The following is a 21,944-nucleotide window of genomic DNA, read 5'->3' as shown; positions in this document are numbered from 1 at the left end:
TAAAATTGCCTAAACAAACTGCACTAACTACTGTAGCTACTTCACATGCTGTTATTGACTTTGCTATTATTGTGTGTAGTTATGTTTGCTAACTAGCTACCTAGCTAGCCCAGCGAGACCATTGCATTACGGGTTTTGTAGTCGACTTGAACTGCAACAGATTGCCACAACTTTTTTCACGCGTTGCTACCAACATTATTAAAACGACAAAATTAAACATTTGGTTCACAAAAATATTGTTCTCACACAGTGTTATTTAACACTGTAAATTATAGGAATAAGATTTTGTTCTCCTTTTTAAAAATTCTCACCTAAGGAGTTGTCAGATGTTCAAGCGAACTTGAAGAAAGCACAACATGTTGAAAGTAAAAATTAGGCCCAGACAAGACAGGTGTGAGGGAGGATCCCTGAATATGGTGTAGTGCACTTAATGTTTAGACTTAGCGCAGAGGAGATACATACTTGTCTGCCTGGCTGGCGTTGAGTGTGTTTTCGGCCCTCATGCGTGTGAGAGCGGCGGCGGCCTCGTCCAGCGCACAGCTCACGGACGACGTCAAGCGGCGTAGTACCTCTGGATCGGCGAATGCTTTACCATCGGTGGTGGACAGTTTACCAATACCTTCAGAGGACCCAGGGTCAGGCACACACACAGCAGCAGCACACACACACAGCAGCACACACACACACACAGCAGCACACACACACAGAGCACACAATTAAAACTATGCAACAAGGTGTAAAGAGAACACAAACACATTGTCTGTATTATCAAGTTGTGAACACAGCGTTGAGGAAACATATCAAAGGGGGGGAACCTAATCACGACTGAGTAAGTGGGCATATTAACAATTAATGGAAGAGAATCTGATGATCAGCCAACATTGAGGCTTAAGAACAGAAGCAACAGAGTCCAATACTACTTGCGGTATGCAAAATCCACTGCATTCGCCACATGATTGGTTACACAGATGTTAAAATGTGCACACACACAATCACACAGACAACGATAGATGGGAGGCAGACATGCACACAGACAACGATAGATGGGAGGCAGACATGCACACAGTTGCACACAGACAATGATAGATGGGAGGCAGACATGCACACAGTTGCACACAGACAACGATAGATGGGAGGCAGACATGCACAGAAGCAGTGTACTAAAGGTTTGAGTCATGATGGAAGCTGTTGCTGCTCTATCGAAATCCATTGCTCGTGTTAATCTTCCCCGTGGTGCCCCCCCCGCGAGCCTAGCTTACCTACCATCTCATGTGCTGCGCTAGCCTGTACCAACTCCCCATACACTGACTGGCTGGCTGGGACCTGGCTAACATGCTACATGTCTTCCTGATGCACACCACAACATCCATCCAACCCACGGGTTCATGCGCATCAAATTAGACACAAAGACTTCTTTCATTGTTTCAGAAAGCTTTTTAGTTTCTCTAAAGAGGCAGCAGTGAGGCACTAACTACACAGACCAAGGCTAAGTGCTTTGACGGGCTGGTTCAGCTTAGCTCAACAGAGGCCTGAGCGAGAGTTGTAGCCGGTTTGATAATTGCCTTGCAACACTTAGCCTGTGCGCACCCTGCAGTCAAATTTACTGATCACTGTAATTGATCAGTATTACCCCACCCCCTCCCCCATAGACAATCCAACATGGGAAGTAGGTGGATGACAGAAACCAAAACACAACCACATGCAGGGTAAACGCAGGCTGTGGTGCTTCTACACCTGCATATTGCTTGCCGTTTGGGGTTTTAGGCTGGGTTTCTGTACAGCACTTTGAGAGATCAGTTGATGTAAGAAGGGCTTTAGAAATACATTTGATTTGTGGTGCAGCAGGGATTTGAACATCTATTTTGAGCACTTGCGTTTGTTATGCAGGTATTTCTCACTGGCAATGTGCCATCTCTACACACCTACGAGGTCATGTCCCAACACAGTGGTAGGAACAGAAACACCAGGCAGGCCTGACAACGTCAGAAAGTATGTAAGTACAAACTAAATTGTAGGCCTTAATTAAGCATTGATACTAAATTGGGCGGAGTTTAAAGCAGGTTTCAGGATTCAAAGTCCCAAAAGAGCAGCAGTCCTATTTGATAAAAAGAACAGGACTGAAGCAGCATTAGCATGTAACATCTTCGTAATTTAAAGTGATCAAACAGGTGCATTCAAAATAAATAAATTAAAATAAAGTAACAGGTGAAGGGTTCACACCACTACGATACGTACCGGCTGCTTCCAACAGAGCCTCCAGTCTGGCTTGTGTTTCTGGGTCCACTGTTCTGAGATCAGTTCCGTCGGCAGCGCTAGACAGGAGCAGCTCCGACGCCGTCTTTAGCATGGGGTTGTCCAGGTCTTCCTGGTCTAATATGAAGGACTCCACCTAGAAACATGATGAATGATGAGAAAGTTAGGAAGCATGGTGATGTTTATTTTGCTCGAGATAGTTGCTGGAATAAACCCATCGCCTTAAGGAGTCATTGTAAAATATATATTTTTTTTTAAACAGTTTTTTTTTATTTTTTTTATACATATCAGCTTGAGAACAATAGTGATTCCTATTATAGAGTGCTTTATACAACAGGTGGGTCTAATCCCGAATGCTGATTGGTTAAAACCACATTACAGCCGGTGCCTATTCCACAAGTTACCACCGGCTAAATATGACTTTAAAAAAGCCTATTTACTCTGTTCCATCTGACTGCGCTATCCACCGTTTCATCAGCCCAGCCAGGCAATTTATAAACTTCATCTCCACTATCAAAAGGCATCTAGACGTTCTCACATTTCTTTTAGACTAACATATAGTTTAACAGCAAAGATTTGAATAAACCTTGCTGCAGTCTCCGACATTTGCAACATTGTTTGCATAGTAATGAAAGTGAAGGCAGCTTTTCTCAGCCAGTCGAAATCAAGAATCAGTATAATTTTTATGGATATACAGTGCCTTGCAAAAGTATTCATCCCCCTTGGCGTTGTTCATATTTTGTTGCATTACAACCTGTAATTTAAATAGATATGTATTTGTAATTCATGTAACGGACATACACAAAATAGCCCAAATTGGTAAAGTGAACTGAAAAAAAATGACCGGTTTCAAAAAGTAAAAATAAAAATAAAAAAAAACAACGGAGAAGTGGTGCGTGATGAGATCAGGTGCAGCCAATTACCTTCAGAAGACATAGTTAGTTAAATAAAGTGTGTGCAATCGAACTGTCATATGATCTCATATATACAGTGCCTTGCGAAAGTATTCGGCCCCCTTGAACTTTGCGACCTTTTGCCACATTTCAGGCTTCAAACAAAGATATAAAACTGTATTTTTTTGTGAAGACTCAACAACAAGTGGGACACAATCATGAAGTGGAACAACATTTATTGGATATTTCAAACTTTTTTAACAAATCAAAAACTGAAAAATTGGGCGTGCAAAATTATTCAGCCCCTTTACTTTCAGTGCAGCAAACTCTCTCCAGAAGTTCAGTGAGGATCTCTGAATGATCCAATGTTGACCTAAATGACCAATGATGATAAATACAATCCACCTGTGTGTAATCAAGTCTCCGTATAAATGCACCTGCACTGTGATAGTCTCAGAGGTCCGTTAAAAGCGCAGAGAGCATCATGAAGAACAAGGAACACACCAGGCAGGTCCGAGATACTGTTGTGAAGTTTAAAGCCGGATTTGGATACAAAAAGATTTCCCAAGCTTTAAACATCCCAAGGAGCACTGTGAAAGCGATAATATTGAAATGGAAGGAGTATCAGACCACTGCATATCTACCAAGATCTGGCCGTCCCTCTAAACTTTCAGCTCATACGAGGAGAAGACTGATCAGAGATGCAGCCAAGAGGCCCATGATCACTCTGGATGAACTGCAGAGATCTACAGCTGAGGTGGGAGACTCTGTCCATAGGAAACAATCAGTTGTATATTGCACAAATCTGGCCTTTATGGAAGAGTGGCAAGAAGAAAGCCATTTCTTAAAGATATCCATAAAAAGTGTCGTTTAAAGTTTGCCACAAGCCACCTGGGAGACACACCAAACATGTGGAAGAAGGTGCTCTGGTCAGATGAAACCAAAATTGAACTTTTTGGCAACAATGCAAAACATTATGTTTGGCGTAAAAGCAACACAGCGCATCACCCTGAACACACCATCCCCACTGTCAAACATGGTGGTGGCAGCATCATGGTGTGGGCCTGCTTTTCTTCAGCAGGGACAGGGAAGATGGTTAAAATTGATGGGAAGATGGATGGAGCCAAATACAGGACCATTCTGTAAGAAAACCTGATGGAGTCTGCAAAAGACCTGAGACTGGGACGGAGATTTGTCTTCCAACAAGACAATGAGCCAAAACATAAAGCAAAATCTACAATAGAATGGTTCAAAAATAAACATATCCAGGTGTTAGAATGGCCAAGTCAAAGTCCAGACCTGCATCCAATCGAGAATCTGTGGAAAGAACTGAAAACTGCTGTTCACAAATGCTCTCCATCCAACCTCACTGAGCTCGAGCTGTTTTGCAAGGAGGAATGGGAAAAAATTTCAGTCTCTCGATGTGCAAAACTGATAGAGACATACCCCAAGCGACTTACAGCTGTAATCGCAGCAAAAGGTGGCGCTACAAAGTATTAACTTAAGGGGGCTGAATAATTTTGCACGCCCAATTTTTCAGTTTTTGATTTGTTAAAAAAGTTTGAAATATCCAATAAATGTCGTTCCACTTCATGATTGTGTCCCAAAAAAATACAGTTTTATATCTTTATGTTTGAAGCCTGAAATGTGGCAAAAGGTCGCAAAGTTCAAGGGGGCCGAATACTTTCGCAAGGCACTGTGTGTGTGTGTGTGTGTGTGTGTGTGTGTGTGTGTGTGTGTGTATATATATAAAAACAGCTGAAGTTGGAAGTTTACATACACTTAGGTTGGAGTCATTAAAACTCGTTTTTCAACCACTCCAGAAATGTCATTAACAAAACTAGTTTTGGCAAGTCGGTTAGAACATCTACTGTGTGCACGACAAGTCATTTTCCCAACAATTGTTTACAGACAGATTATTTCATTGTATCACAATTCCAGTGGGTCAAAAGTTAAAATACACTAAGTTGACTGTGCCTTTAAACAGCTTGGAAAATTACAGAAAATTATGTCATGGCTTTAGAAGAAAACAAAGTCTTGGAGAAGAAAGTAATATGTGCCATGTAAAAAAGCTAACGTTTCAGTTCCTTGCTCCGAACATGAGAACATATGAAAGCTGGTGGTTCCTTTTAACATGAGACTTCAATATTCCAAGGTAAGAGGTGTTCGGTTGTAGTTAATATAGTATTTATAGGACTATTTCTCTCTATACCATTTGTATTTCATATACCGTTGACTCTTGGATGTTCTTATAGGCACTATAGTATTGCCAGTGTAACAGTATAGCTTCCGCTCCCCTCCTTGCCCCTACCTGGGCTCGAACCAGGAACACAGACAACAGTCACACTAAATATCGTTACCCATCGCTCCACAATAAGCCGCAGCCCTTGCAGCTCAAGGGGAATAACTACTCCAAATCTAAAAGTGAGTGACTTTTGAAACAGTATTAGCGCACACCCAGCTAACTAGCTAGCCATTTCACATCGGTTACACCAGCCATTAGGCTGATAGGCTTGAAGTCAAACAGCGCTTGCGAAGAGCTGCTGGCAAAACGCACGAAAGTGCAGTTTGAATTACTGATTACGGGCCTGCTGCTGCCTACCATCGCTCAGTCAGACTGCTCTATCAAATCAGACTTAAACATAATAACACAGAAATACGAGCCTTTGGTCATTAATATGGTCGAATCCGGAAACTATCATTTCGAAAACAAAACGTTTATAATTTCAGTGAAATACGGAACTGTGTCCTGTGTGGCTCAACATCCTTATCAAATCAGTCGGTAGAGCATTTTATCTAACGCCAAGCGTCGTGGGTTCGATCATGGGGCCACCCATATGTAAAAGTAGTGGCCCCTGGACAACCTCCTTCCCCCCCACCCTGTCGTTCTCAACTTTCGAGGGCGGTGCCGACTTGTAAGTCGCTTTGGACAAAAGCGTCGGCTCCCACTTTCTTCCCTCCTAAATTCCAAGCATCTGCCTCTAACCCTAGCTAAATGGGATATATTATTATTATTATTATTATTATATTAAATACGGAACTGTTCGGTATTTTATCTAACGGTGACATCCCTAAGTCTAAATATTCTTGTTAGGATAGGATAAAAGCAACCTCCTTCTCTTCACAACCTTCAATGTTATGTCATAATTACGTAAAATTCTCGCAAATTAGTTCGCAATGAGCCAGGCTGCCCAAAATGTTGCATATACCCTGACTCTGCGTGCAATGAACGCAAGAGAAATTACAATTTCACCTGGTTAATATTGCCTGCTAAACTGAAATCAGTAGTTATAACTAGTGATAATTATTGATTGTTTTTTTATAAGATAAGTTTAATACTTGCTAGCAATTTACCTTGCTTCTACTACATTCGCGTAACAGGCAGGCTACTCGTGGAGTGCAATGGTTAGAGCGTTGGACTAGTTAACTGTGCGGTTGCAAGAATGGAACCCCTGAGCTGACAAGGTGAAAATCTATCGTTCTGCCCCTGAACAAGGCAGCTAACCCACAGTTCCCAGTAAGTCATTGAAAATAAGAATGTGTTCTTAACTGACTTGCCTAGTTAAATAAAAAAAGGTACACATTTTTTATTTATTTTTATAAATAACAAAATAATAAATCGGAAATCGCCGCCCAAAAATACAGATTTCCGATTGTTATGAAAACTTGAAATCGGGCCAAATTAATCTGCCATTCCAATTAATCGGTCGATTTCAAGGCCTACCTTCAAACTCAGTGCCTCTTTGCTTGACATCATGGGAAAATCAAAAGAAATCAGCCAAGAAAATTGTAGACCGACAAGTCTGCTTCACCCTTGGGAGCAATTTCCAAACTCCTGAAGGTACCATTTCCATCTGTACAAACAATAGTACGCAAGTATTAACACCATGGGACAACGTCATACCGCTCAGGGAGCAGACGCTTTCTGTCTCCTAGAGATGAACGTATTTTGGAGAAAAGTGCAAATCAATCCCAGAACACCAAAGGACCTTGTGAAGATGCTGGAGGAAACAGGTACAAAAGTATCTATATCCACAGTAAAACGAGTCCTATAATCGACATTACCTGAAAGGCCGCTCAGCAAGGAAGCCACTGCTCCAAAACTGCCATAAAAAAAGCCAGACTACGGTTTGCAAGTGTACAAGGGGACAAAGATCGACTTTTTGGAGAAATGTTCTCTGGTCTGGTGAAACAAAAATAGAACTGTTTGGCCATAATGACCATCATTGTGTTTGGAGGGAAAAAGGGAAGTTGCAAGCCGAAGAACACCATCCCAACCGTGAAGCATGGGGGTGGCAGCATCATGTTGTGGGGGGGTACTTTGCTGCAGAAGGGACTGGTGCACTTCACAAAATAGATGGCATTATCAGTCAGGAAGTTAAAGCTTGGTCGCAAATGGGTCTTCCAAATGAACAATGACCCCAAGCATACTTCCAAAGTTGTGTCAAAATGGCTTAAGAACAGCAAAGTCAAGGTATTGGAGTGGCCATCACAAAGCCCTGACTTCAATCCTATAGAACATTTTTGGCAGAACTGAAAAAGCGTGTGCGAGCAAGGAGGCCTACAAACCTGACTCAGTTACACCAGCTCTGTCAGGGGGAATGGGCCAAAATTCACCCAACTTATTGTGGGAAGCTTGTGGAAGGCTACCCCGAAACGGTTAACCCAAGTTAAACAATTTAAAGGCAATGCTACCAAATACTAATTGAGTGTATGTAAACTTCTGACCCAATGGGAATGAAGAAATAAAAGCTGAAATAAATTATTCTCTCTACTATTATTCTGACATTTCACATTCTTAAAATAAAGTGGTGATCCTGACTGACCTAAGACAGGGAATTATTACAAGGATTAAATGTCAGGAATTGTGAAAACCTGAGTTTAAATGTATTTGGCTAAGGTGTATGTAAACTTCCGACTTCAACTGTACACACACCTGCTTTGAAAGGCCCCAGAATCTGCAACATCACTAAGATCACTAAGCAAGTGGCACCATGAAGACCAAGGAGCTCTCCAAACAGGTCAGGGACAAAGTTGTGGAGAAGTACAGATAACGGTTGGGTTATAAAAAAAAATATCAGAAACTTTGAATATCCCACAGAGCACCATTAAATCAATTACTTAAAAAAATTGAAAGAATATGGCACCACAACAAACCTGCCAAGAGAGGTCCGCCCACCAGGCAAGGAAGGCCTTAATCAGAGAGGCAACAAAGAGACCAAAGATCACCCTGAAGGAGCTGCAATGCTCCACAGCGGAGATTGGAGTATCTGTCCATAGGACCACTTTAAGCTGGACACTCCACAGAGCTGGGCTTAACGGAAGAGTGCCCAGAAAAAAGCCATTGCTTAAAAAAAAATAAAAAATAAGCAAACACATTTGGTTTTAGCCAAAAGGCATGTGGGAGACTCCCCAAACATATGGAAGAAGGTACTCTGGTTAGAGGAGACTAAAATTGAGCTTTTTGGCCATCACGGAAAACGCTATGTCTGGCGCAAAACTAACACCTTTCATCACCCAAAGAAAACCATCCCGACAGTGAAGGAAGGTGGTGGCAGCATCATGCTGTGAGGATGTTTTTCATCAGCAGGGACTGGGAAACTGGTCAGAATTGAAGGAATGATGGATGGCGCTAAATACAGGTAATTTCTTGAGGGAAACCTGTTTCAGTCTTCTAGAGATTTGAGAGTGGAACAGAGGTTCACCTTCCAGCAGGACAATGACCCTAAGCATACTGCTAAAGCAACACTCGGGTGGTTTAAGGGAAACGTTTAAATGTCTTGGAATGGCCAAGTCAAAGTCCAGACCGCAATCCAATTGAGAATCTGTGGTATGACCTAAAGACTGCTCTACACCAGCAGAACCCATCCAACTTGAAGGAGCTGGAGCAGTTTTGCCTTGAAGAACGGGCAAAAATCCCAGTGGCTAGATGTGCCAAGCTTATAGAGACATACCCCAAGAGACTTGCAGTTGCAATTGCTGAATAGTTATGAACGCTCAAGTTAAGTTTCATTTCTTGTTTGTTTCACAAAAAAATATATTTTTCATCTTCAAAGTGGTAGGCATGTTGGGTAAATCAAATGATACAAACCCCTCAAAAATACATTTTTATTCCAGGCTGTAAGGCAATGAAATAGGAAACATGCCAAGGGGGAAAATACATTCACAGGCCACTGTACATACAGTACAAGCCAAATTTTTGGACACACCTACTCATTCAAGAGGTTCTTGCTGTTTTTATTAATGGTCTACAATGTAAAATAATATTAAAGACATCAAAACTATGAAATAATACACACGGAATAATGTAGAAACCGAAAAGTGTTCAAACAAATTAAATATTTTAGATTCGTCAAAGTAACCACCCTTTGCCTTGATGACAGCTTCGCACTCCCTTGGCATTCTCTCAACCAGCTTCATGAGGCAGTCACCTGGAATGTATTTCAATTAACGTGTGCCTTGTTAAAAGTTCATTTGTGGAATTTCTTGCCTTAATGTGTTTGAGCTAATCAGTTGTGTTGTGACAAGGTTGTGACAGTCCATTACCTTAAGACATGAAGGTCAGTCAATCTGGATAATGTCAAGAACTTTTAAAAGTTTCTTCAAGTGCAGCTGCAAAACCCATCAAGCGCTATGATGAAACTGGCTGTCGTGAGGACCGCCACAGGAAAGGAAGATCCAGAGTTACCTCTGCTGCAGAGGATAGTCATTAGTTAACTGCACCTCAGATTGCAGTCCAAGTAAATGCATAAGAGAGTTCAAGTAACAGACATATCTCAACATCAACTGTTCAGAAGAGACTGCATGAAATCAGACCATGGTCAAATTGCTGCAAAGAAACCACTACTAAAGGACACAAATAAGAAGAGACTTGCTTGGGCAAAGAAACAAGAGCAATGGACATTAGACTGGTGGAAATCTGTCCTTTGGTCTAATGAGTCCAAATTAGAGATTGTTTCCAACCGCTGTGTCTTTGTGAGACGCAGAGTAGGTGAACGGATGGTTTCCGCAAGTGTGGTTCCCGTCATGCCTATTTACTATCCAGGTGAAAGCTATGATCCTTTCTGGAGGTCACTTGTTAAATTCGCTTCAAAGTCAGTGTAGATGAGGAGACAGGTATAAATAAGGATTTTTAAGCCTCGAGACCATTGAGCCATGGTTTGTGTATGTGTGCCATTCAGAGGCTGAATGGACAAGACAAAAGATTTGCCTTTGAACGGGGTTTGGTAGCAGGTGACAGGTGCACCAGTTTGTGTCAAGAACTGCAACGCTGCTGGGTTTTTCCACACTCAACATTTTGTGTGTATGAAGAATGATTTGATTTGTCCAACACCCAAAAGACATCCAGAAAACTTGGACAACTGTGGGAAGCATTGGACTCAACGAGGGACAGCATTCCTGTGGAATGCTTTCAACACCATGTGGAGTCCATGGCAACGAATTGAGGCTGTTCTGAGGGCAAAAGGGAGGGGTGCAACGCAATAATAGTAGGAAGGTGTTCCTAATGTTTTGTACACTGTACGCAGGTAAAACAATGACTTTTTTTGTGCATATTCTGACAGAGGCATGGCAGGACCATTTTGTGACGACACATGCAGGTATAGCCTAGTAATTGGCACGAGGGCACCAGTGAAGTTTTTTTTTTTATCACTAAGCTCCATCCCCTCTAGCATGTTGCCTGGAGACAGAGCTGAACAGTGCTTAGGCCCTGAGCCTTGGTTGAATTACATTAAGCGCCAAGATGAGCTGATCAGCACGTTTCCCCTACTCTCTCTGTGACCTCCATATACCTGCCTTGTGGCCCACAGGGAAGGACTTCCTGCACTGGACAGGACACTGAACAAGCTGTCCAACCATGTGAGTGTCTTCAGGGCAGAAGAGCACCAGAGTGTGCCAATACATTCCAGCCATCCCCTTCGGTCACTATCCGGGGACAGAGCAGTGTGTTGGATCACGGGAATAACAGTAGACTAAAAGCCGTACTTGAAGTAAATCTGTTTACTAACACGGACGTACCCAACCGTACAATACCCTACAATGTTCTTTACAGACTGGACGACTAACAACTCTATAACTGCCCGATATCAGCGAGCGTCACCGGCGCAAATGGACCTGAGGCGGTGCCAAAAGAACTGACCCGATGACCTGAACCGAGGGTGTGGTCAGCAACTCTCCGTTTTCAATTTTCTTTGAGAGAGAAAAAGAAGGGAGAAAAAAAAAAAGACTGCGGTGAATGTAATTGAAACCATACCCGGGGTATTTCTCTGTGCCGAGGGTGCGGAATGGCTGGGAATGTTGTGCTCTGTGCTCCAGCTGAGGGGAGAGTCTGTCGTCTCGGGGGTGTGTCTTTTACCCCTACCTACAGTGCATTCGGAAAGTATTCAGTCCCCCTGACTTTTTACCCATTTTGTTAAGTTACAGCCTTATTCTAAAATGGATAAATTACTTTCTTTCCCCCAATCTACACAACATCCCATAAAGACGAAGATATTAAATGTATTAAAAACTGAAATATCACATTAACATAAGTATTCACATTTACATATATATATTCTTCAAAGTAGCCACCCTTTCCCTTGATGACAGCTATGCATAGTTGGAATTCTCTCAACCAGCTTCATGAGGAACACTTTTCCAAACAGTCTTGAAGAAGTTCCCACATACGCTGAGCACTCATTTGCTGCTTTTCTTCACTCTGCGGTCCAACTCATCCCAAACCATCTCAATTGGGTTGAGGTCGGGTGATTGTGGAAGCCAGGTCATCTGATGCAGCACTCTCCTTCAAATAGTCCTTACACAGCCTGGAGGTGTGTTGGGTCATTGACCTGTTGAAAAACAAATGATAGTGGAACTAAGCCCGACCCAGATGGGATGGCGTATCGCTGCAGAATGCTGTGGTAGCTATGATGGTTAAGTGTCCCTTGAATTCTAAATAAATCACAGACAGTGTCACCAGCAAAGCAACCCCACACCACTTCCTCCATGCTTCACAGTGGGAACCACATATGGTGAGATCATCCGTTCACCTACTCTGCGTCTCACAAAGACAGGGCGGTTGGAAACAAAAATCTCTAATTTGGACTCATCAGACCAAAGGACAGATTTTCACTGGTCTAATGTCCATTGCTCATGTTTCTTGGCCCAAGCAAGTCTTCTTATTATTGGTGTCCTTTGGTAGTGATTTCTTTGCAGCAATTTGACCAGGAACGCCTGATTTCACGCAGTCTCCTCTGAACAGTTAATTTTCAGATATGTGTTACTTTAACTCTGTGAAGCATTTATTTGGGCTGCAATCTTGCAACCAATGAAAGTATCCTCTGCAGCAGAGTTCACTCTGGGTCTTCCTTTCCTGTGGTGGTCCTCGAGAGCCAGTTTCCTCAATGCGCTTGATGGTTTTTGCAACTGCACTTGGTGTAACTGAGTCAGATTACTTTAAGACATGAAGGTCAGTCAATGGACTGTCATTTCTCTTTGCTTATTTGAGCTGTTTTTGCCATAATACGGACTTGGTATTTTACCAAATAGGGCTATATTCTGTATACCACCCCTACCTTGTCACAACACAACTGCTTGGCTCAAACGCATTAAATAAGAATTCAATTCCACAAACGTTTAACAAGGCACACCTGTTATGTGAAATGCTTTCCAGGTGACTACCTCATGGAGCTGGTTGAGAGAATGCCATGAGTGTGAAAAGTTGTCAAGGCAAAGGGTGGCTACTTACGAATCTCAAATATTATTTTTATTTGTTTCACACTTTTTTGCTTACTACATGATTCCATGTGTTATTTCATAGTTTTGATGTATTCAGTATTATTCTACAATGTAGAAAAATAGTACAAATAAAGAAACTGTCAGGGTTCACCTAGGGGTCATGATTGGGGTTGTACAAATGTTCGATGTATTAGAATAATTGATTATGCTTATGTTATATTAATAGCAGGGGAGGAGTTATAAGACAACTCCCTCCTTAAATGTATCCTAGACTACAGATTAACTAATATATATAAATAATATATGTATATAAATAATATATAATATATAGTATATACACACACACACACATACATATATATATACATACACATTTAGAATTGTTCCACAGTTGTTGTTCTCTCTCTCTCGCTCATAAAGATGTGTGACTGAGACAGAACTCTTAAGGGGAGTGTGGGAGATGAGACGACTCAGACATTCTACAATAAATCAACTTTGGGGAGGGGACATTTATTGCCTAGCTTTTATAACACTGAAACTGTATAGCTATGGATGCAGGGTTTGGGTCTCAGGAGTAAAAAGGTAATGACGTAGTCAGTGACATCATTAAAGTGGGACTTCGGTTTAATAAAACAACTGGAGACCTTTTGTTTGAGGTAGAACTCAGCATGCATGTTTCTGAGTATGTTCCTGTTTGTCAACTTCTGTCTGCAATTGCATTAATAAAAGTTTGAATTAAAGATTGAAATTAGCATTATGACTCTAATGAACCAATGATTGACAAGGAAAGGACGTAAGGAATGAACCCGAACAAAACCATGGAATGAGTAGGTGTGTCCAAACTTCACTGGTACTGTATATATTTACATATACCGATTGTAAATATTGCAGACAATTGCATTGATGGAAGATACAATCTGTGCTATTAAAGGTGATCTACCCCACCTCCCCAATAAAAAATTTAAAAAACTCAGTACTTTGTTGAAGCACCTTTGGCAGCGATTACAGCCTCAAATCTTCTTGGGTATGATGCTACAAGCTTGACAACTGTATTTGGGGAATTTCTCCCATTCTTCTCTGCAGATCCTCTCAAGCTCGGTCAGGTTGGATGGGGAGCGTTGCTGCACAGCTATTTTCAGGTCACTCCAGAGATGTTCGACTGGGTTCAAGTCCAGGTTCTTGCTGGACCACTCAAGGACATTCAGAGACTTGTCCTGATGCTGGAAGACCCAGCCACGACCCATCTTCAATGCTCTTACTGAGGGAAGGAGGTTGTTGGCCAAGATCTCCCGATACATGGCCCCATCCATCCTCCCCTCAATACGGTGCAGTCGTCCTGTCCCCTTTGCAGAAAAGCATCCCCAAAGAATGATGTTTCCACCTCCATGCTTCACAGTTGGGATGTTGTTCTTGGGGTTGTAGTCATCCTTCTTCCTCCAAACATTGCGAGTGGAGTTTAGACCAAAAATATATATGTCTCATCAGACCACATGACCTTCTCCCATTCCTCCTCTGGATCATCCAGATGGTCACAGGCAAACTTCAGACGGGCCTGGACATGCGCTGGCTTGAGCAGGGGGACCTTGCGTGCGCTGCAGGATTTTAATCCATGACGGCGTAGTGTGTTACTAATGGTTTTCTTTGAGACTGTGGTCCCAGCTCTCTTCAGGTCATTGACCAGGTCCTGCCATGTAGTTCTATGCTGATCCCTCACCTTCCTCATGATCATTGATGCCCCATGAGGTGAGATCTTGCATGGAGCCCCAGACCGAGGGTGATTGACCGTCATCTTGAATTTCTTCCATTTTCTTATAATTGCTCCAACAGTTGTTGCCTTCTCAACAAGCTGCTTGCCTATTGTCCTGTAGCCCATCCCAGCCTTGTGCAGGTCTACAATTTTAGCCCTGATGTCCTTACACAGCTCTCTGGTCTTGGTCATTGTGGAGAGGTTGGAGACTTGAGTGTGTGTGTGGACAGGTGTCTTTTATACAGGTAACAAGTTCAAACAGGAGCAGTTAATACAGGTAATGAGTGGAGAACAGGAGGGCTTCTTAAAGAAAAACGAACAGGTCTGTGAGAGACGGAATTCTTACTGGTTGGTAGGTGTTCAACTACTTATGTCAGGCAATAAAATGCAAATTAATTACTTAAAAATCATACAATGTGATTTTGTTTTAGATTCCGTCTCTCACAGTTGAAGTGTACCTATGATAAAAATTACAGACCTCTACATGCTTTGTAAGTAGGAAAACCTGCAAAATTGGCAGCGTATCAAATACTTGTTCTCCCCACTGTATACATCTTTACGTCTGCATTGTTGGAAAATTACATTTCACTGTTAGTCTAGACCTGTTGTTTACGAAGCATGTGACAAATACAATTTTATTTGTGCGTACATCTCAGGGTGTGTCTGACCAAGAGGCCACATAAACAAGTAACTGATTACCTCATCCACGCATCTGTCTACGTACGTGTGTGTGTGTGTGTGTGTGTGTGTGTGTGTGTGTGTGTGTGTGTGTGTGTGTGTGTGTGTGTGTGTGTGTGTGTGTGTGTGTGTGTCAGACCCTGATGCAGGGCGGGACGGAGAAAGAGATGGAGCCTGTAAATGATCTTACGTCTTACATTACACTTAGGCGGGTAATGCTGGTGAGGGCGGAAACTAAATCATAGAATGCTGTATTAAAACAGATCATGTGAAGATCATTAATAAATCGTCATGAAACATGACATCATTGCTCCGTGCAAACTAGCTAGTTTCTTTGGTCAAATCCCACTTCTGCCAAAATGTCCTGCACTTCTGAGACCTCTCAGCTGGAGCACAATGAGGAAAATGAAAATGACATTCCACCACTAAACTGACTTTTCATTCCTAATCTTGTAAACAAAGATTGTTAGTTACAATATTTAAGAATATATTCTCACTAAGGGCAGTCAAGCATCTATCATCATGTCACCAGAATAAGACCCTCAATATTTATTGAAAAGGAGCACCAAGCTCATCACTGTGTACTTTGACCATCCTGTGAAGTTCATCATTAGCCTATAAAACTGCATGGTTTCCCCAAGTCGTAGTGGAAGAACCACACACCACATTATTGTGTGACTCCAAGTTTATTTTGATATGATGGTTATTATATAAAACATTTGCGCATGAGGGCGTTTCAACCGCCATTCCTGCAATAATTTTACTGACACAAAAACATCCCACCGTGTCAAACGAACAGCATTTATAAAATTGTACCGAAACTTCCGGTTTCCATCACAATGACTGGGATTTTTTTCTCTCCATACCGTATGACTTTACTCACAGAAAAAAAAAGTGGATAGAAATGTGGTGACTTGCACACAATCATGCTATTCGGCACATTATTTTGCTCTACAATTACCCAGGTACTTACTTATGCCATCTAATCTTTGACTTGGCCCCCCATGTGAACCTCACGACAAAGAAAAGATAAACTAGTACAGTACACTGTGACAAGACTTCACCTGCAAGTCAAAGTCCACAAAAACACATAAATAACAATGAGGGAGAAGACTTACGGCAGCAATAACTTCTGTTGTACATGGCACCGGTAATTAAGTATCTCCTGTCCAAATAGTCGACCCCTGACCCTCAGCCACACACACTCACAGTACTGAGCTGCTACAGTATTTAAACCATCAAATGGAAATGTGTGTGCCTAATAAGATTCACAGGGAATTAAAGACAAAACATGCTGTGGTCAAGGGGCCTTGAATAATCCCAGTCAATCTGCCGTTACTCCAACACAAAACAGGGAAGGAAGCCCTCAAAGTGGCACTGTATCATCGGTGTTTTCTTACTATTCATTATTTTGACATAGAAATATGTATGGGGTTGGGTTACTGATAAAGTGTCATGTTGTCTACAGTGCATTTGACTTAAAATCATTATCAAATCACTAACCTAATTCACGCAACATGCCGTTGTGCAAGAGAATGTGATCCGGTATTAAAGTATAAAACAAAATGACCAGCTGTGAGATGAGCCAGAATTTGCATAACCCACTACATGTGTGGGTAAAACTTTTACTAGCAGCGCAGTGGACCTCTCTTGGACATTGGAACATTTTAACTGTTACCTAAATGTTGTACCGCTTTGTACTTACAAAACATGCCGTGGTAAAAATCTACAGGTCAATACCAATGTCAAGTTGGGTCAAGCTCCATCTCTGAAAGAGGAAGTGACAGTTGGATCATTGTGGAGTGGACCCCTACACTTCTGGCTCACCAGCCTGGTTTTCATTGTGGAGTGGACCCCTACACTTCTGGCTCACCAGCATGGCTTTCATTGTGGAGTGGACCCCTACACTTCTGGCTCACCAGCATGGCTTTCATTGTGGAGTGGACCCCTACACTTCTGGCTCACCAGCATGGCTTTCATTGTGGAGTGGACCCCTACACTTCTGGCTCACCAGCATGGCTTTCATTGTGGAGTGGACCCCTACACTTCTGGCTCACCAGCATGGCTTTCATTGTGGAGTGGACCCCTACACTTCTGGCTCACCAGCATGGCTTTCATTGTGGAGTGGACCCCTACACTTCTGGCTCACCAGCATGGCTTTCATTGTGGAGTGGACTCCTACACTTCTGGCTCACCGGCATGGCTTTTATTGTGGAGTGGACCCCTACACTTCTGGCTCACACCAAGCCTCATTCACATGACTACAGCAATCAAGGCTGATTCTCCCCACATGGCAGTCATTTAGCAGACGCACTTATCCAGAGTGACTTACAGGAGCAATTAGGGTTAAGTGCCTTGCTCAGACAGATTTTTCACCTAGTCGGCTCAAGGATTCAAACCAGCAACCTTTCTGTTACTGGCCCAGCGCTTCTAACCGCTAGGCTACCTGCAGCCGACAACACCATGACCAACTTTACAACAACCACCAGGAGCTGTGCATATTAGACATACCTCTTCCTGTTGTTCTGTTGAGAACATTCTGGAATGAACATCACATCTCAAAAGCATAGCACACATACATTCTGAGTTGTGTGGAACCCTATAAGCAACTGTACTGTATGAATGCATTCTTTTGAATAAAAAATAAATATTAGGAGCAGGACGATACCAGTATTGCGATACTCGTTAGTATCGTAGCAATGAAACAAAATACGGATTTAACTTCTTTATGAAAACAGCCCTAATGTTGAAATCAAGCATTATTTTGTCATCCAGATTCACATTTATTTTCCAAGCTATAGCAACCAATATTTCACATGCAGCAGGTTTTTAAAGGACCTAAGAGTTTGGGCTGCTTCATGTATTCATTTTTGCCCTAATAAACAGCTTGTGTGGCAGCCTGGGCCTTTAAATGGCTGCCTGATCAAAGAATGCAGACTAATGGTGAGTCTACCTGGGGCAGTGCTAGTAACTATACCCCGCTGACCCCTCCCCCTCTATTACACCCTTAAATTCAAACCAAAATACCAACAACCCAAGGGGAGGAGGTGGCACCCGTTATGAGCTATGCAAGGCAACACACCCTTGTCCAGCAGACAGAAATGTGTTGCGATGATGTGTGTCTCTACACTGTTCTGACGTCACCTATTTTCATAGGTGACGTCAATTAAATCGTAAGGATCCCTTTAATTAAAAATTGAATTAAACATTTCCTTCTCAAACATTTCTGTGACCAAAAGTCGACTAACTTAAATACCAAAGAGGGAAAAGAAAATTAGAAAATTGTGTAAATATATATTTGAATTTCCTTGAGGTGAGTGTGAGAACACACAGAGGAACCAGGTGGTAGAGGCACATCATCCTATTCCAACACGCTCTTCAAACTGGTCAGGCACTCATTCAGAGTCTGAGAGCAGACATTTACAAAGTGTACAGTTAAGGGGAAAATAAGTGTAAACAAATCAAATATTCTGGCAATTTATTCCCAGTCCAGTGTGAATCAAAGTGTGAGTGTGTCTTGCTTGAACATTACTTTATCCTACATATGAGATTAGTCATTTTAGAATAGGTAGAGGAATGAACTAGCTCACTCTGAAATGTCACGTTTGATTTGATCACTGGGGCATTTCTAAACCCTTGCTGAATTATGTTACATCACCACTCCAGTAAGCATCTTGACTGACAGCTCGGCATCATGCTTCTCAACAAACATCACATATCAGGCCGTGTTGTGATTGGAAAGTGTGCCATCAACCCTGGCGAAGTAATAAAGAAATTCATAAACTGCATGTCAAGTTAAAGAGGACTTGTAACTAATTAGCTTGCTATTCAAAGATGAGGGCGAATGTGTCTAGCCTGCTGGCTAGTTAAGCAACGTTAGAGCCAAATAGACAACTGGGGTGATAATGAATAAGTTTATGCATGGTTGAATGCCAGTTACCATATCTGACACTATTAACATGCGTCGTCACCTTGTTACCTGTTCAAAACACCTGACCAGTTTGTCCTATAACAGGCTAACAAACGTGTGGTTAACATTAACTAGCTAGCTACACTCACTACCTAGCTAAATTTCACAAGCAAGCTAACTTTAGCAGTTGATGGCGCCGTGTGTGTTCCCACTACGTCGGGCCTAAATCGAAGCCCTCCGCCAAAAAAAAATACTGCTCATAATATAACAAATGGCAGAACATGTTACTAGCTTGTTAGCCACAAGACTCTGCAAAACTATCCGCCAAAAAAATTGCAAGACATCTGACTGATATTATTTTTGTTGATATAAGAAAGTAATGAGGGTTCAATGATATCGTCGAAAGAGACGGGATTAGGCAACGTTAACTAACGTGAATCTTGTCCAGTTTCGCTGGGTTAGTTTTAGCTAGCATGAGTTGCTTACCTCAGATACCTCATCATCGTCGCTGGCAGATCCAGGGCCGGAGGAAAGCACTGCGGCCGCTGCGAGCTGGAAATCAAGCCGGTCAGCTGCAGGCCCACCAGCCTCGCCAAACAAGCGGACTTTCTTTCCACCAACACCAATCCCTAAACCCCCGAGTCCGGCTCCTGGTGTGGCTCCAACCACCATTCCTACGGCAGGGGAGCGCGGAGTCACAGAGTCAATCTCGTCCTCGAAGCCGTCCGTCAGCATTGCCGTCCCGGCTACTGCATCCTGCATACTTTCCTTAGTATTTTGTATTCTAATAGACACAATATTGTCTTAAACTTTCTTTGAGGTTGTTAGTAATTATGTTTATACTTCAGTAAAATCCTGAAGCGAGAAGAGCGTCTCTTTCCTTCAAGCCATTAACTTTCTAACAACCTAACTTGCTTCGCTATAGTTCGCTCTTAGCCCGCCTCTATTCAGAATCCATGCGCATAATTGGTCAGGAAAATACAATACCAACATATTTTTGCTGCAGTTGGCTAGAATAGATGCTTATCAGTGTCAAGCACGCGACGTCAAGGTCGGTTTAAGAGAACAAATTGAAACGAAATATTTGGAAGATGATTGGACACTTGCACGTCTGTCACAAAAAGTGGCACCTCCGTGATACGCCTATCCTTGCAAATAGTAATAATGTATTGCCGCTTTATCAAATTTAGAAATCCTTAATTGATACAATACGACACCCCGCTTCCGTTTTGGTACAAAGCTGAGGGATCAAATCGAATTGCAATTATCACATACACGTGTTTAGCAGATATTGCGGGTGTAGCGAGAAAAGCTTGTGTTTCTAGCTCCGACAGTGCAGTAATATCGTAACAGTTTCCCAACATAGTACCAAAATACACGTAAATGTAATTAAGGGGTGGGCCTGGATAAATGTAACCACTTTCACACTCGTAGACAGGTATGGATGCAAATCCATGAAATCAAAATAGTTAATACCATGTTGAGTTCATAGTGTTTGTTAATTGTTTAAACATTGGGAGTAAAACAAGCTTATATGGGTTATGATGGGGTTTGACAGCTGAACTCAGCTAATCAGGAATTTATAAATAATATTTTTAAAATTTCAATGGGGTATATATCATTAATTTATAAGTCCAACAATATATTTAGCAACTAAGGATTCGAGCTAAATCTTTGCCGAGATTTTTCATGGGTACATAAACAGTGCAATAGTAAAGAGGCCACTTCCTTCCATTTTCATGTCAGTCTCTGTCCATAAATATACAAATGTCACCTGTATTTCAACTCAATCTCTCAGAACCATGCCACTTTTATTAGACCATTAAAACCCTTTCCAAAAGCCACTGATAAGGTTGGCTGGCATATGGGACATGGCATTTCCATATTTTTTTAATTTAACCTTTATTCAACCAGGTAGGCCAGTCGAGAACAATTTTTCATTTACAACTGCGACCTGGCCAAGATAAAGCAAAGCAGTGCAACAAAAACAACAGAGAGTTACACATAAACAAACATACATTTTTCTATTGTGTATGTACAGCATGTGTAAATCCCGTCCACCGTGCTTCTACACCTGCATTGCTCGCTGTTTGGGGTTTTAGGCTGGGTTTCTGTACAGCACTTTGAGATATCAGCTGAAGTACGAAGGGCTATATAAATAAATTTGATTTGATTTAAATGTAGAAGATTAGGGAGGTAAGGCAATAAATAGGTCATAGAGACTAAATAACGACAAATTAGCAATTAACACTGGAGTGATATATGTGCAGATGATGATGTGCAAGTAGAAATACTGGGGTGCAAGAGAGCAAGATAAATAACAATATGGGGATGAGGTAGTTGGATGAGCTATTTATTGGCTGTATTCAATCTGCTCAGACGGCTGATGCTTAAAGTTAGAGGGATTTTTGTAATTTGTTCCAGTCATTGGCAGCAGAGAACTGGAAGGAGAGGCGGCCAAAGTGTTGGCTTTGGGGATATCCAGTGAAATATATTTGCTGGAGCACATGCTACGGGTGGGTGTTGCTATGGTGACCAGTGAGCTGAGATAAGGCGGGGCTTTACCTAGCAAAGACTTATAGATGACCTGGAGCCAGTGGGTTTGGTGACAAATGTGTAGCAAGGACCAGACAACGAGAGCATACAGGTTGCAGTGGTGGGTAGTATATGGGGCTTTGGTGACAAAACGGATGGCACTGTGAGACTACATCCAGTTTGCTGAGTAGAGAGTTGGAAGCTATTTTGTAAA

General features: G+C 42.0%; 1 protein-coding gene across 6 annotated transcripts in view; it reads right to left on the bottom strand.

The window, feature by feature from the left end:
- Positions 1-20,106, bottom strand: part of LOC135551024 (ankyrin repeat and KH domain-containing protein 1-like) — a 43,266-nt gene extending 23,160 nt beyond the window's left edge. For all 6 annotated transcript variants that reach the window (XM_064982383.1, XM_064982387.1, XM_064982385.1 and 3 more), the window contains exons 1-3: positions 19,682-20,106; positions 2,236-2,389; positions 463-619 (exon numbers count right to left, since the gene is read on the bottom strand). In XM_064982383.1, the coding sequence (XP_064838455.1) occupies positions 463-619; positions 2,236-2,389; positions 19,682-19,957 (587 nt within the window). In that variant the 5' untranslated portion in view covers positions 19,958-20,106. The remainder of the gene's footprint in view (positions 1-462; positions 620-2,235; positions 2,390-19,681) is intronic.
- Between the last annotated feature and the right edge of the window lie 1,838 nt (positions 20,107-21,944).

This window comes from Oncorhynchus masou, chromosome 12 (genome assembly GCF_036934945.1).
Source record: "Oncorhynchus masou masou isolate Uvic2021 chromosome 12, UVic_Omas_1.1, whole genome shotgun sequence".
NCBI lineage: Eukaryota > Metazoa > Chordata > Actinopteri > Salmoniformes > Salmonidae > Oncorhynchus > Oncorhynchus masou.
Note: the sequence above shows the minus strand (reverse complement) of the source record. Positions and strands in the feature narration are given on the sequence as shown.